Source organism: Oncorhynchus nerka, linkage group LG20, assembly GCF_034236695.1.
Source record: "Oncorhynchus nerka isolate Pitt River linkage group LG20, Oner_Uvic_2.0, whole genome shotgun sequence".
Taxonomy (NCBI): Eukaryota; Metazoa; Chordata; class Actinopteri; order Salmoniformes; family Salmonidae; genus Oncorhynchus; species Oncorhynchus nerka.
The window spans coordinates 28,315,535-28,332,145 of NC_088415.1; the positions used below are offsets into that span (position 1 = coordinate 28,315,535).

Here is a 16,611-nt window from a genome sequence, read left to right on the forward strand (position 1 = left end):
ATGTGAATTTCAAATTTTGAACTAGAACTGCTTGTTTTGTCAACCGAATAACAGACCTTTTCTGCCATATATCACCGTTATATTAGAGCAACAAAAATGAACAGCCAACAGAAAAAAAAAAAACTTGAAATACTGTTTTATTGTTTGTAAGAAACTTGAGTCGGCTAACATGATTTAAGTAAATCAGAAAAAATAAAATACATTTCCCGCTGAAATATATATTTTTTTATCAATAAATGTAAATAAAAAAATCACTAAATAAATCAATCACAAAAAAAAAAGGAGAGCAGAAGGTGACAAGGCCCACAGTGTACCAGAATGTCAGCACAGATGTCACAGGAGAGATCTGATGGACACCACTGATCTTTCACACCCCAAAAACACAAGCGCTGCAAGGGCTCCTTCCAATAACCACACCAATCATTCAGAATATCTAGAAAATTATACAATCAGGAACCAATAGCTAACACTCAATGGTTAAAGGTCAAGATTGGCACCAGGTTAGATTGAAACAGGCCATTGCGGGGTTCTGCCTTGTATATAAAATGCACTTCACCAAAACAATTTCCACCTTCCAGACTGACTACATTATAGATGTCTGCCAAATCTCAACTCCTGGATAAGTGTTTAATATCTGCAAACCACATATATAGCAAACTGATAGACTGCGCAGTCGATGACGTTGCACATAACCATTGGTTGTAGACTGCTGGAACATGCCCGTGTTTAAGACCCAAATACCCACAAAAATCTGCCACCAGGACAGTTTAGTCATCAAACAAGCCAAGTTCAAAAAAGACAATTATGTTTTTAAACGATCACTCAAAACAACGTTTCTTGACTCAAGGTTAACAGTCATAATGATTATTTCTGTGTGTTAAAACATACACATTCATATCCCAATACATTTTGAAACACTGTTTTGGACATGGTAATCCCAAAAAGTAGACAAATTAAATTAGGGTTGTGGTCCTGAAGAACGTAACGAGGACCAAAACATAATTGAAAAAAATAATTACAGCCAGGCATCACCATGCAAAAACATTCCGAAATGCACGACATTCAAACTTCCTTCATTACCTAGAAAAGTCCCGTTTTAGTGCCAGAAAACTAAAGTACACAACAATGGTCAAATCTATGTGCAGCTCCCACATGGGCTTCAAGACAATTCATTACATATTCAGCATCAGAAAATCCCCTTCATAAAAAACTACATGCAAAGCTGATGCCCAGCTATCAGCACAACCAAAGGATGCTATAGATCACATTGTTGTGGCATTACTGTTCAATTTATTATACATTATTTAACAGGCCTTGTAAGGAGGCAAGACTTTGGACTTGTCAGTTATGTACTTCTAATTAATCAGATAGGTCATTTCAGCCAACAGATGGGTGGCACGCATTAGATTAAGTACACCAATAAGTTCAGAACACTTCAAATGAACCATCAATGATATCCACATGTAAATTGGCCTGTAAGAGCATTGTATTAACTGGAAGACTGAAAATCTATTTGCCAGATTGTCTAGACGTCCATTCAGAGCAGCAGAAAGAAAAGAAAACTAGATCTGAAATGACAATTCTTTAAATTGAATTACAAACATTTGCCAAAAAGAGAGTACAAAGTCACATATGTAGGTTATGAAAGGTATATAAGAATAAGGCAAAGGTATTTATTCTTAAATACCTTTCATAACCTACATATGTGACTTTGTACTCTCTTTTTGGCAAATGTTTGTAATTCATAAAACTTTTTTTATTTTTTTAAATCTCTGATCTTCCAGTGCAGAGACTGACAGTTCTATTTGTGCATCAGCATTTTGTGGCTACATAATCAAAACAGATTCAGATGCAAGACAGGAGTTTAAAAAAATAAATGAACTTAGAAAATAGAAAAACATCAGTCACCTTTTGCATTCCCTAAGATGCAGACACTAGAGGTGCTAAATCAAGTTAAAACTTCATCCCCTGCCAACTGAACAATTTTAGACAAGAGAAATGACAAAAAAACAAAACAGTGGATAATTTGGGATATGCTTGGGACCAGAGAGTTTCTGGCATCCACAGTGCACATGCCTTCCAACATCCAAGAGACAAACACACACAAAATATTCCACCATAAACTTGTAGTTTAACATGTTTCTTCATAAATATCGTCAGGTTGTTATGAGCTGTCCCGAGAATTGCAGCCACACTAACAGACGTTGACCTGAATCTTTGAGAAAAAAATGCCACAAAAAATAAAGTTAATCTCCAAACAGGAGGAGACCAAATGAAAGTAGATAACTCAACTAGGTTTGAGAGATATGAACAGTTGGTTAGTAAAGCAAAAATGTCCCACGATCACTACAAAGTGAATTTGCTCAGACCCAGAAAACAATTGCTACACGTGGCAAAGACAGTGATAATTTAGAAAACAGGTAAAATAAGAAAAATACTATGTACAAAAGTGACTGCAGGATCCAATGAACTTGTAACGCCAATTCCTGGAACAAACACAGAAATTGAGGGGAAAGACAAGCAAACAAAAAAAGTGACATCTTACAGACAGTTCACTCTTCTGGACCCAAATAGAGCCAAAATGGCTGCCTTCTAACAAAATGATGCTGATACGGGCCAATGGGATGACCCAGAGAAGGGCTTTCAAAAGAGGTACTTCACACACACACACTTATTTCAACTTGATTTTACAGAAAACAAACATTTGATATACAGTCCACTCGGAGATCACGAACGCATAACATGATACATTTTTTGGAGTGGGTGTTGTACGTAGGGAGAGGATAGACATGTTGTAGCTGATTGAAGGGGTTTGGTGGGTTGAGGGGTTGTATTAAAAGCTGCATGATCCAGTCTTGAACGTTAGAATTCCTCCTGGTCCTCTGACTCAGCGTCCGGTATGACAAAGCCCTCCTGAGATCACAGAGAGGGATGAAGAGGAAGATATCAGGTTAGATATTAGGTTATAGGACTCTAAGTAGCGGAAATACACTCAAATTGAGATCAACGTCTGACCTGGGCCAAATACACTACACAGCCAAAAGTATGTGGACATCCCTTCATATTAGTGGATTTGGCTATTCCAGCCACACACACGTTGCTGACAAGCACAGAGCCATGCAACGTTCATAGACAAACAGTAGAACGGCCCGTACTCAAGAGCTAAGTGACTTTAAACATGGCACCGACATAGGATTCCACCTTTCCAACAAGTCAGTTCATCAAATTTCTGCCCTGCTAGAGCTGCCCCAGTCGACCTTAAGTGCTGTTTTTGGTGAACTGGAAACGTCTAGAATCAACATAGGCTCAGCCGCGAAGTGGTAGGCTCACAGAACGGGACCACCAAGTGCTGAAGCACGTAAAAAATAATAATTTGAAAGTCACCTGTCCTCGGTTGCAATACTCACTACAGAGTTCCAACCTGCCTCTGGAAGCAATGTCAGCACAATAACTTTTGCCGGGAGCTTCATTAAATGGGTTTCCTGGTAAAGGGAAATCCTAACGCTACGCCAGTCAATGACATGCTAGACCAGGGGTGTCAAAGTCAAATGGACGGAGGGCCAAATAAAAAAATCAGCTACAAGACGAGGGCCGGACTGTTCGAATGTTCATTGAAAAATGTTTAAATGACGCATATAGTCTAGTGAACCTAATTGAACCTACTGAAAACCTAACAAATATATTACAATATGATCAGATAAATAAAGCAATATTTTCTTATGGCTCTGTCAGTAATCTTTAATTTTCAACAGACACAAAAGACAAATTTCCTTTATATAAATATCCCCATAACATGAACATTAAATGAAAGAAACCGGTATTCAAGGCACCATCAGTAGACTATATTTTCTATTTTAGCAAAAGTGGGCTAAATTTACTTCAAAGAAAAAACAATAATAGCAATTTTCTATCATCCACTCAACTGAAATATTTTTAAAATATAATTGGATTGAAATACAAAAAAATAAAGTGCAAAAATCTATTAATCAAAAACAACACTTTGTTTAAGGAGAAGTAACATGCAGTGAAAACAAATATTAAATTTTAACTTTTAAACTTGAACTGAGTAAAAACTCTAAATATGTGATTGCACAGTAATGTTCACTTGTTTGAGGTTGAGGGTGATACTTGGTGGTGTCCCATCTTTTCCACAAGTTCATCAATGTTCGGGGTAAGGCTCTGAGCTGAAGAAATCCTCAGAATTGAGTGGAGGTGTTCAGCAGTAAGTCGACTTCTGTGTGATGTTTTGTTCAGGTTCATCAAAGAAAACAGTTGTTCACACAGGTATGTGCTGCCAAACATAGACAACGTTTGAGCAGCCTGGATGCGCAGCTGGGGCATTGTGCCGGGAGGAAACGGGCGAACTCCGCAGCACCCACTGCCGCATATTTTGCCCTCAGTGCATCATTGCATTGGAGGTCAATCAACTCCATTTGGAGGTTTGGTGGTGAGCTTTCCACGTCAACAGCAAATGGGTTACCGAGCAGTTCCAACCTGCTTTTTGTGCTTCAAAGTCAGCAAATCGGCGTCGAAAGTCAGCGGCAAGCATACCTATTTTATCAGCCAACTGTGTGCTCGGGAACGCACTGGTAGAGAGCTTCTCTTTCATGGTCTGGCAGCTGGGAAAGTGGCTCAAATTTTCTTTCCGCATCTGCGTCTCCCACAGAGTCAGTTTGGTTTTAAATGCCTTCACTGTACTGTACATATCAGAGATGACACGATCCCGACCCTGCAGCTGCAAGTTTATTGCATTCAGATGACTCGTAATGTCACACAGAAAAGCCATTTCACACAGAAACATTTCGTCTCGGAGTTGTGTTGTGTCTTTCCCTTTGCTGCTCAAGAACAGACAAATCTCCTCACGAAGCTCGAAACATCTTTGAAGCACCTTTCCCTGGCTTAGCCATCGCACCTCTGTGCGATAAGGCAAATCACCATGCTCCGTTTCTAACTCCGTCAGAAATGCCTTGAACTGGCGGTGATTCAAACCTTTGGCTCTGATAAAGTTAACTGTGCGCGTGATGATGCTCATTACATGCTCCATTTTCAAGGCTTTACCGCACAACGCTTCCTGGTGTATGATACAATGATAAGCTGTCAGCTCACCTGTCGCGTTTTCCTCTTGCATCTTTTCCCGTATCTTCGCCACCAGTCCGCTCCTGTGTCCACACATCGCAGGTGCTCCGTCGGTTGTCAAACCCACGAGTTTTCCCAAGGCAGCTCCATCTCATTTACACATCTTGACACCTCTTCATACAAATCATGCCCCGTAGTTGTGCCATGCATAGGACGTAAAGCCAAAAACTCCTCTGTCACGCTTAGGTTGGAGTCCACTCCGCGGATGAAAATTGACAACTGGGCAATGTCAGAAATGTCGGTGCTCTCATCCACAGCCAAGGAATATGCAATAAAATCTTTTCCCTTTTTCACAAGCTGCTCTTTTAGATTGATGGACAACTGGTCTACTCTCTCGGCAATGGTGTTTCTGCTCAGACTCACATTTAAAAAGAGTTGCCTTTTTTCTGGGCAAACTTCGTCACAAACTTTAATCATGCAGTTTTTGATGAAATCCCCTCCGTAAATGGCCGGGCTGATTTAGCGATCTCTTCTGCCAAAATAAAACTGGCCTTGACAGCAGCCTGGCCTTGTGATTTGGCTTTTTTGAACAGAGCCTGTCGAGATTTGAGGCCTCGTTTTAATTCCTCTGCCTTTTGTAGCCTTTGTTCCATGTCCATATTCTTGTTTTTGTCCGCGTGTTTCGTTTCATAATGTCGTCTCAGATTATACTCTTTCAGTACCGCCACACTTTCTCCACACAGAAGACACACAGGTTTTCCAGCTACCTTCGTGAACATATACTCCGACTCCCACCTTGTTTGAAACCCCCGGTTCTCAGTATCCACCTTCCGTTTTGCCATTTTTGATGGGTATCTGAAAGTTAATTTTACTGTGATGCTGACGACTGCTGTGCCAATAAATATTGAAATGAAGCAGCCTACTGCTCGGTGCGTCACCTTTGCATTGTGGGAAATGTAGTATTGGTGCGTGTAAAAGATCTGCGGGCTGCCGGCTTGCTGCGGGCCGGTTCTAATAATAAATCAAGATCATCCCAGGGGCCGTAAAAAACCTTCTTGCGGGCCGGATGTGGCCCGCGGGCCTTGACTCTGACATATGTGTGCTAGACGATTCAACAGTTCGGGGAAGGCCCTTTCCTGTTTCAGCATGACAATGCCCCTGTGCACAAAGCAAGGTCCATACAGAAATGGTTTGCTGAGATCAGTGTGCAACTCCATATTAATGGCCATGATTTTTGAATGAGATGTAGCAGGTGTCCGCATACTTTTGGCAGTGTATATTTTTTCTTTTTGAATTTTACCCCCTTTTCTCCCCAATTTCTTGGTATCCAATTGTTTTTAGTAGCTACTATCTTGTCTCATCGCTACAACTCCCGTACGGGCTCGGGAGAGACGAAGGTTGAAAGTTATGCGTCCACCGATACACAACCCAACCAAGCCGCAATGCTTCTTAACACAGCGCCATCCAACCCGGAAGCCAGCCGCACCAATGTGTCAGAGGAAACAACGTGCACCTGGCAACCTTGGTTAGCGCGCACCACGCCCGGCCTGCCACAGGGGTCGCTGGTGCGCGATGAGACAAGGACATCCCTACCGACCAAGCCCTCCCTAACCTGGACGACGCTAGGCCAATTGTGCGTCGCCCCACGGACCTCCCGGTCGCGGCCCGGTTACGACAGAGCCTGGGAGCGAACCCAGAGTCTCTGATGGCACAGCTGGCGCTGCAGTACAGCGCCCTTAACCACTGCGCCACCCGGGAGGCCCTGTAGTGTACTTTTCAAACACTTGAGTGGCATTTCATTTGGTTTGCCTGGTATAGAAGGCACCAATGGAATAGTCCCAAAAGTGCAAAGTAAGCTAAATCAAGCACACTAGTATTTGGACATTTATTCGACGCAGTTCTGATCTAAGCACGCATGAATTTCAAGGAAGGAAACTGCACAAGCTGTATGAGCATACTTTAGCATTCCGTTTGAGCTACATACATGCCATTCCACAAACTGAATTTTAAGAAGGCATCAGCAGTTGTTTGAACCAAAACACATGGGCTCAAACCTAAAAAAAGCTGAAGTGACCCGGCGAGGCTGTGTGTAATGTTGACTAAACTCACATCTGTGGCGTAGAGTATATCCACGATCCTCTGCAGTGTGGGATCACCCTCTCCTTCCTTTTCTTGGCAGATGAGCTCAATGTTCCTCAGTTTGCCGAAATAAAAGTCCCTCTCCTTCTCCATGTCCTGGATGGTGGACTTCAGTATATTTACCTGGGAAGAGGGAGGTGGGAAACAGATGATATAACCTGCATCTCTGAACTTTGGCAAGAGCTTCAGTCAAACCAATTGTTATCATTTCTAATAAGACATTGCACATGAATGGAAGGATGGATGACAGTACCTCCTGAATGAGTTCTGCCCGCTCCTCGTCACCTCCGCCAGCCCCTGGTCTCCGCGCCAAGCTGGACGCCATTTTGGGTGCTACCTTGGCAACTGCTGCTCGCTGGGATGCTGATGGGAACAATCAACCAGTCAGAAAAGAGATGGGGAGAGGTTGCTATTGACAAGCTCAGTAGATTTAAGTATGGAAAGACAAATCACCTCTAGACTGCTTACAGAATCCATTTCTTGCTGCTAGTCATTCTTTCTCCTACAGTGTTTCCATTCTCCCCCCAAACTAAAAGTATTTTGATTTTGTTGCTTTCAATTGACAATTGTAGTTCAACAGGTCTCAAGATGTTGATTTTTGGGCCACCTAGAACCTTCTGTAGGGGAACCACTTCTAAAATGTAATTCCACAGTGAATATATTTTTTTAAAAAGGCTCAGCTACTACTCTCACCAGCGTTGAGGATTTTCTTGGGCTTGTTGAGGGCCAACATGGCGGGGTTGGACATGGAGTCTTGGCCCTGGCGAGCCTCCACAGGGTCGTACTCTTTCCCATCATAGTTGGCATCAAAGAACTTCTTGAACCACTGCACAAACTCAAAGTTGTCCTGGAACTTGCTTTTTATCAACTTGTCAACAGGGATGATCTTGGAAAGAACAAAGCACCAGGTAAGTGAATTCAACACCACAAAAAAGGGTTAAATAAACACTAGTGGATGTCCACATCATACACAGTTTATTTAGACTAAAAATGCATCGCAGAGCTAGTGACTACCGTTACAAATGCTGTCGGGATGTGGATAGAACACACAGAGACTAGGAGACGAGGACTGTCCATTTCTAAGGGCCTTTGTCATGACACTGAATTGGAGAAAATCTAAACTCTCGCTCTGAAGTGTTTTGCTCTCTGTCTCTCAAAGACAGGACAGCTCTTCACTGCGCAGTAGCCGAATCCAACAAATACACCATCTAACTGCTGGATGAGAACCAATGAAAGAGTGGAGACTGCATAGGATGCCAACAGTCCTGTCTCTGCGGGCACAGGAAAGTCAATATCAGTGAGCCACTGTAGAGAGGTCATGCTAGCTCAGCAGTAAACACAATTAGCAAGCAGTGGCAGAGAAGTATACAGCTGACATCATTGGTACACACACAGACAAACCCACACTACCCGCAACTCAGATGTGTAAGTCCAACAACATGCCGTTGTTGAATTGTTATCATGTTACAAGCCAACACATGGTAAAGACAGAAAGCAAAAGGATCAATATGCTTCGAAAGCAACCCGTTCAAAAATATATAAATCAGCCTGGCAAATAGAGCTCTGGATGTAGACTAGAGCCTAGGACATGCTGAGAGGGAAAATGGAATATCCCACTTACTTTTTCGACACCCATTCTTTTGAAGCCAGCTTGCAAGATCTTATAGTTGTGAATGAATTCGTGCTCTAGTTTTGCAGCAAATTTGACTTTCTTCAAAGGCACACAGCCGGGGAAGAGCATGTCCATGAACTGGCAGTAGGCCGCACCTTGAGAGGACAGGCACACCAGGGGTCAACACAAATGCTAATGAACTATTCCTCTATGATGACATACTGACACTAAAGGAAAGTAGGCTTAACCTTCAGGCTACATCAATTACAGGATTTACTTTCATTTTCCCTAACCATATAAGCAATCTACACCTTATGAAGTAATGGAAGAACAAATGCAGTTGTGCCATCCATAACCTGCCAATTACCTGAACATAACAGCTCTATCTTAGTAAGGTTGATCTGTAACGATTCGTTGATCCAGGCAAGCATGTCATGACGACTCAAGTTGTCACTGCACACTGAGGTTGAGTAAACGTTCACAGCCATTTTCTGTTGAAGCACAAAAGGAGAAATGTTGATTTCAACCTCATGTCACGTTAGAAAAAGCACACAGGTGATTATTTTTGGGGGGGACATTTCTATGCCATATAATCATGTCAGAGATACAACAGGTTAGGTTGGGGGGGGGGGGGGGGGCTACTACTGGTTCAGTGGGGGACCATTCCTGAAACGAAGGGAAATGATCATGATCAGGAGAAGATGAGTTGAAGAAAGCTGCACCCAGGTCTGTTAACCAAAGACAGAATCCCTTCTGAACACTGGCTAGTTAGCTAGGTAACTAACTAGGTAGTTTAGTTCAGTTGGACTAGCTTTCGTAACGTTGGGTAGTTAATTTAGACGTATTGGTGAGTGGAAATTACTAGGATAAAAGCAAGCATTGTCTTGCAGATGTGTAAGCTACCAAAGTTAGGTAGCTAGAATATCCCTGAAATTACTATCAAATAAATGTGCCAATGTTAGTTAGTCATGTAGTCTGCTTGTAATGAAAGTTAGCTAGCTAACGTTTCTAAGTTACGTTAACTAGGTTGTCATTTTCAACCTAACAGCTAGCTTATCGAGTTAGTAAAGAAAAAGTAATGTTAGATAGCTACGTTACATATTAATAGTGCCCAAACTATCTGTGGGTGGCTAACTAGCTGGTCTGGTAACATTTCCCCCAGCCCAACTCAGTCGTGTTAGCTAACTAAACCCCCATATACCATTGGCATAGAGATATGCATTCAATCTAACCCCGGCCTCTGCGCCCCATCCATGCCATTGGCTAACTAAATGCTAGCTAGTTAAATTACGTGTTCAATTGCAAATATTGCTGTATAAATGACTTACCCTGTTTTGGCGTAGGTGCTGCCAATATATTAATTCAAGAGACGTCAATGTTTACTGCTCTCAGTTCATTCGAGAAATCTACCGGCGAGGCGATGTATTTAAATGCAACTGCGTGCGTTTGTTCTCAAGTCAAACGTCGCCAAGACGTAAAGTCTAGACGCATGCTGGAGCATGCTGATGCTGGTGGATATGGGAAGAGATGGATACATGGGCCCAATGACTGTCGAATTTAGTTATCGAAAGATGTCATGGATAATTTGCTACGTGTGGTTTATTTGATCAAATATACGTTTCGTAAAGCATAGTTAGGTTTTTGCGAGTGTACTGATATAAGTAGGACATGTGACATCCCAGCAATTTTGAGAAAAATATCGGAGTTGTACCTGATAAGGCACTCGAATCGGCCCTCATTGGCAAGAATGGTCCCACCTGTCATCGCCTCCTCCCAACTGTCTTCCATATTTCTTTGAATACATGTATTTTTTTGTTAGAGCGCCCAATTGAGTATCACACACACTAGCTGGTGGGCTAAGTCAGCAGAAGACATGGAAGCCCGATATCCTCTCATAAAGGGGAGAGGTATGAATGAGCTGCCTTGGAGGGCAATTTTCAACTCCGACCCACAGGTCACAGTTGCCCTGTGGTCATAACTAGGCTCACCTGAAATTATTGTAGCTCTCTACCCTTACAGTGTATACATTCTCCGGTTACTATTATATTACTTAATTTGATGAATTAGTATATTGCTTAAGAAATATTTTATATTTTGTCATTTATTTTCGTCACATTCTGAGCTGAGAGAACACTGCATCACCATGATGCTGGGCATACATGGCTGCTCCTCTTGTGGAGCTGAACTACAAGTAGAAGATGGTCATGACCTGTGCCCCGCCTGCCTAGGCATTGGCCACCTACGTGAGGCCCTTTCTGACCCCTGTATTAACTGCACCATCCTGCCTGTGAAGGTTGAGGGCCTGGATTTCACAGATAATTTACTAGTGTTTGGCGGTGTTCGCCAGGACCCACCCAAGGCCACCAAAAGAGGGACAGCCCACAAAACCGATGGCGCCCCCCCGGTAAAACAGTCTAAAAATAAGAGCCTCACTCAGAAGGTTGATTACTTATCCTCTGAGATAGAGCAGCTAAAAACACTTTTGCATTTCTTCAAGCCTCCTAAGTCGGTGCTCTCTAGCACTCCCTCCAGCATGGGGGACGCAACAGAGGACTCAGATAGCCGTGATGATGACCTCCACTCGGGCATCCAACCGGCTCTTTAGTGACCAGAAGGATGACACGCCCAACATGGTGAAGGAGGTGCCAACCGGTGTTGTGGACCCGTTCAGTCTCAACGCTAAAGATGGGTCAGAGGAGTCATTCCGAGGCTCTGATCACACAGAGTCAGACGAAAGCTCTGCCTCACTATGTGCTGTCCTGAATGTGGCCTTAGCTAGGCTATAGCTTGATGACCCTCAAGCTACAGCTCCTGCAGCTAACCCATTCTTTAAGAAGGCCCTGGCAGCTATACTTTTCAGTGTGCCACCTTCACCGGCTTTTGTTACGGAGCTTCAGAGATGCTGGTCCGACCCACGAGCTCTCGCCCACCATAGCAAGGACAGTAGGACACTATCTGACATGCACGATGCAAAACAACATGGGCTGGACCATATGCCTAGGGTGGATGAATTTATAGCAGAGCTGATGCTCTCCTTAGATGAAGGAGGATGGTCGCTGCCCCAGACCTCATTGCAGGGCCACAGATGAGCTACTGTCACGGGCCTATAACACAGCACCCAGCATTGGGAACTCCCTCTCAGTGCTCATGCTAGCACAGAACAGTATGCTCCAGCCGGACCACGCAGACCTGGACCTCTGCAACCTGAATGACGCATCTCTTCAAGCGTTTGCGTTCATGACCAGAGAGCTAGACAGACTGATGTCCACCCTTGTTGTGACTCGTCACCAGGCCTGGCTCGCCCAAGTCCCAGTGTCCGATGACTCCAGAAGGGCACTGGGAAAGCTCCCAGTAGCTCTTCTGCAACAATTCTTCTGCCACAATTCCAGTTGAATGCATTGGTGAAGGTACGAATGTTCCAACAACTGATGGGCATGCTTGCTGGGTGACACCATTAGGCTTGTCTTTAAGGCCACTACACGTGTGGTTCAACGACCTTCACGTGGATGAAGAGAGCCTACCTGATTACAGGTGTCCCTCTCGGATCATTTCCGGCAAGGTGGGAAGTAGTGATGACCAACGCTTCACTAGCAGGCTGGGGATCAGTGTGGCAACACAGGTCTGTATGGGGAGAGTGGTGCCCCCGCTGGAGGAAAGAGCACATCAACGTGCTAGAACTTCAGACAGTTTGCCTAGCCCTGATTCACTTTCTGCCGGTTCTCAAACACAAACATGTCATGATACGATCAGATAATACCTCAACAGTGTTCCACATCAACCATCTACCACATCTGGCCTCCCTACGAGCCTACCACATCTGGCCTCCCTACGAGCCTACCACATCTCTGAACGAGGTGGCAGACTTCTTGTTGCGACAGAAACCGCCCCTGGGGGAGTGGAGACTTCACCCACAAGTAATGAAGATGATATGGCAGTGGTTTGAAACAGCACATTTGGACCTGTTCGCCTCAGAGCAAACACCCCACTGCTCCCTCTGGTTCTGTCTGTCAGAGATCAAGAACCCCTTGGGAATGGACGCCTTAGCCCATACATGGCCAGAGGGCCTACTGCATTTTTACATGACATAGGGTTGAGCGTTCTGACCTCACAACGGCCGTCAAGCACTTAAGGTAACTAGCTAAAGTTGGCTAGCTTGTGTGTGTTATCAATCAAATCAAATTTATTTATATAGCCCTTCGTACATCAGCTGATATCTCAAAGTACTGTACAGAAACCCAGCCTAAAACCCCAAACAGCAAGCAATGTAGGTGTAGAAGCACGGTGGCTAGGAAAAACTCCCTTGAAAGGCCAAAACCTAGGAAGAAACCTACAGAGGAACCAGGCTATGTGGGGTGGCCAGTCCTCTTCTGGCTGCCGGGTGGAGATTATAACAGAACATGGCCAAGATGTTCAAATGTTCATAAATGACCAGCATGGTCAAATAATAATAATCACAGGCAGAACAGTTGAAACTGGAACAGCAGCACAGCCAGGTGGACTGGGGACAGCAAGGAGTCATCATGTCAGGTAGTCCTGAGGCATGGTCCTAGGGCTCAGTTCCTCCGAGAGAAAGAATTAGAGAGAGCATACTTAAATTCACACAGGACACCGGATAGGACAGCAGAAGTACTCCAGTTATAACAAATTGACCCTAGCCCCCCGACACAAACTCCTGCAGCATAAATACTGGAGGCTGAAACAGGAGGGGTCAGGAGACACTGTGGCCCCATCCGATGACACCCCCGGACAGGGCCAAACAGGAAGGATATAACCCCACCCACTTTGCCAAAGCACAGCCCCCACACCACTAGAGGGATATCTTCAACCACCAACTTACCATCCTGAGACAAGGCCGAGTATAGCCCACAAAGATCTCCGCCACGGCACAACCCAAGGGGGGGGGGGGGGAAGATCACATCAGTGACTCAACCCACTCAAGTGACGCACCCCTCCTAGGGACGGTATGAAAGAGCCCTAGTAAGCCAGTGACTCAGCCCCTGTAATAGGATTAGAGGCAGAGAATCCCAGTGGAAAGAGGGGAACCGGCCAGGCAGAGACAGCAAGGGCAGTTCGTTGCTCCAGAGCCTTTCCGTTCACCTGTTATGTGTTAGGCTAGTAGGTGATTGTGTTGTACTTACCAGTACCCAGTGTTCGCGGGGTCCGACATGCCAATCAACCTGCTATCTGCCAATCATGGGAATGCCTGGAATGTTCTGATGCCGGGCTTCCTGGTGGTTGGCAGAGTGGCGTGGAGGGGGGGTTGGGCAGGGGGATGGAGCATTGGAAGTTAAGACCAGGTTTAGCCATTGTTCTCTCTCTTACGTCTGGCCTTCATAAGAGAAGGTCACGGTTGGCTTGTGGGTTATCTTTCATTTATTTGACGTGGGCTATGGCCAAACAGGGTTTATTAACCCTGTGTAAAGTTGGGTTAATAAACCGTCAATTCGTAAACTCAATCCTCTGTCTGGACAATTGTTATTTTATGATCTAGTCAGGTCATTACACCACTTCCAGGCACAAATGAGAGCGAACCTCACTCTGACCATTTCACTCGCCTTATCAGAGCTGTTTAGGCTGTTTTCATGTTATCTAGACGTTGGTGACTGTAACTGCTGCTGGAAAAAATGTAATTATTATAATTTTTTTTACTGACACCGGTCATTTTCATCTGGTTTTACGAGTTTGTAAATTCATCAGTTTTTCTGCGCTCTGGCACCCTCAGACGCGAGTGCTCTGAAATCGGAGGAGATAGCCAGAGTAAATTTATGAATGGGCCGGAGGGAAGCAAAAGTAATTCCGCTACCCAAGAACAGCAAAGCAACCTTTACTGGCTCAAACAGCCGACCAATCAGCCTGTTACCAACCCTTAGTAAAATAAATCATGTTTGACCTGTGTGGCGTACAGCAGGTCAGCCACCAGGGGGAGACTCGTCGAGGCCTGGTGACAGATGGAGTATACATCACGAGGCGATGGCTCCATCTGCCGGACGTGCCAGGTCTCGACGGGCTCTCAGGCCAGGACTAATTGGGGCTGATTGGGAGTTGGTGAGTAATCAAGGGTTGATTGCTCACCAGCTGTGCAAGTCCCATAAAGCTGCCAGGAGAGAGCGAGAGAGACAGACAGACTCCTGTATAGTTGGGGACGGTTGCAGAGGTAACAGGAGTGAGTTCAATTTTTGATCCCCACAGGGTACAGCAAGACCCGGAGCCAAGAAGACGTTATCCCAGAGAGGGTCTCATGGGGAGACCTGTTATTTTCTTCTGAACTATTATTTTAATAAACACCTTTGAAACTGAGCTAATCCTACTGTGTCAGTGTCTGATCTGTGTAAACATTTTGACCCAACCCCCTGGTCTGCCACACCAGATATATTTCACAGTAAACAAATTAACAGCTTTTTAGCACTTTTATAAGGGCTTTCAACATGTATGGCACTTAAACAAATTACTGATGATTGGCTGACAGAAATTGATAATAAAAAGCTTGTGGGAGCTGTTTTGTTAGACTTGTGCAGCTTTTGACATTATCGATCATAATATGCTGCTGGAAAAAACATGTGGCTTTATATCCACTGCTATATTGTGTTTTCGAAAGTTACCTGTGTAACACAACACAGGGGGTGTTATTTAATGGAAGCCTCTCCAACATAATCCAGGTAGAGTCAGGCATTCTCCAGGGCAGCTGTCTAGGCCCCTTAATTGTTTCAATCTTTACTAATGACCTGCCACTGGCTCTGAGTAAAGCCTGTAAGTCTATGTATGCTGATGACTCAGTACCTTACAAGACAGCAACACCTGACAAAAAGCTGCAGTCAGTTTCAGAATGGGTGGTAAGAAATAAGTTAGTCCTACATATTCAAAAAAACAAAGCATTGTATTTGAGACCAATCATTTACTAAACCCTAAACCTCAATGAAATCTTGTTGAAATTAAGCAAGTTGAGGAGACTCAACTGCTTGGAGTAACCATGTATTGTAAACTATTGATGCAACAGTAGCTAAGATGGGGAGAGGTCTGTCCATAATAAAGCGCTGCTCTGCCTTAACGTTATCAACAAGGCCAGTCCTACAGACCCTAGTTTTGTGGCACCTGGACTACTGCCCAGTCGTGTGATCAGGTGCCATAAAGAGGAACTTTAAAAAATTACAATTGGCCCAGAACAGGGCAGCATGGCTGGCCCTTAAATGTACATGGAGAGCTAACATTAATAATATGCATGTCAATCTCTCCTGGCTCAAAGTAGAGGAAAGATTGACTTCATCACTACAGTCGTGGCCAAAAGATTTGAGAATGACAAAAATATTAATTTCCAAAGTTGGCTGCTTCAGTGTCTTTAGATATTTTTGTCAGATGTTACTATGGAATACTGAAGTATAATTACAAGCATTTCATAAGTGTCAAAGATTTTTTCCAGATGCCCCAAACAATCAGAAAAAGGATTCAAAGAAAATAACTTTAACCCAGTCCTCAGCAGTCCAATCCCTGTACCTTTTGCAGAATATCAGTCTGTCCCTGTGAACTATATGTAGTTCAACTAGTAATTCAACTACATTTTTCAGTAGGTTTGTGGTCGTTAAACTAAATTCAAATTTTGCTTTAAGTAGCTTATGACTTTTTTTTGCCATGTAGCGTTGTAGCTAACTACTGGAACTACACATTACTGTTTTATCATGTAGCATGTAGCTAACTACTGGAACTACGTAATACTGTTTATATATATAGAGAAGAAAATATGGGGGGAAATAAGCAAACATTGTTTTTATCAGCAACAGAACAGCTTAATT

The 16,611-nt window shown here is 43.9% G+C and overlaps 1 protein-coding gene across 4 annotated transcripts; it reads right to left on the reverse strand.

The window, feature by feature from the left end:
* Positions 1–119: 119 nt before the first annotated feature.
* Positions 120–10,634, reverse strand: LOC115102195 (microtubule-associated protein RP/EB family member 1-like). Of its 4 annotated transcripts, none has more exons than XM_029621858.2 (7): positions 10,539–10,634; positions 9,195–9,318; positions 8,837–8,982; positions 7,909–8,101; positions 7,469–7,578; positions 7,186–7,338; positions 120–2,913 (listed from the first exon to the last, which is right to left on the reverse strand). In XM_029621858.2, the coding sequence occupies exons 2-7, from the start codon at positions 9,313–9,315 to the stop codon at positions 2,863–2,865; spliced, it is 774 nt and encodes a 257-aa protein (XP_029477718.1). In that variant the 5' UTR covers positions 9,316–9,318; positions 10,539–10,634; the 3' UTR covers positions 120–2,862. The 4 variants fall into 4 exon arrangements, with proteins under 4 accessions (XP_029477718.1, XP_029477717.1, XP_029477716.1 ...); XM_029621857.2 differs by lacking the exon at positions 10,539–10,634 and adding an exon at positions 10,156–10,331; XM_029621856.2 differs by lacking the exon at positions 10,539–10,634 and adding an exon at positions 10,029–10,104.
* Between the last annotated feature and the right edge of the window lie 5,977 nt (positions 10,635–16,611).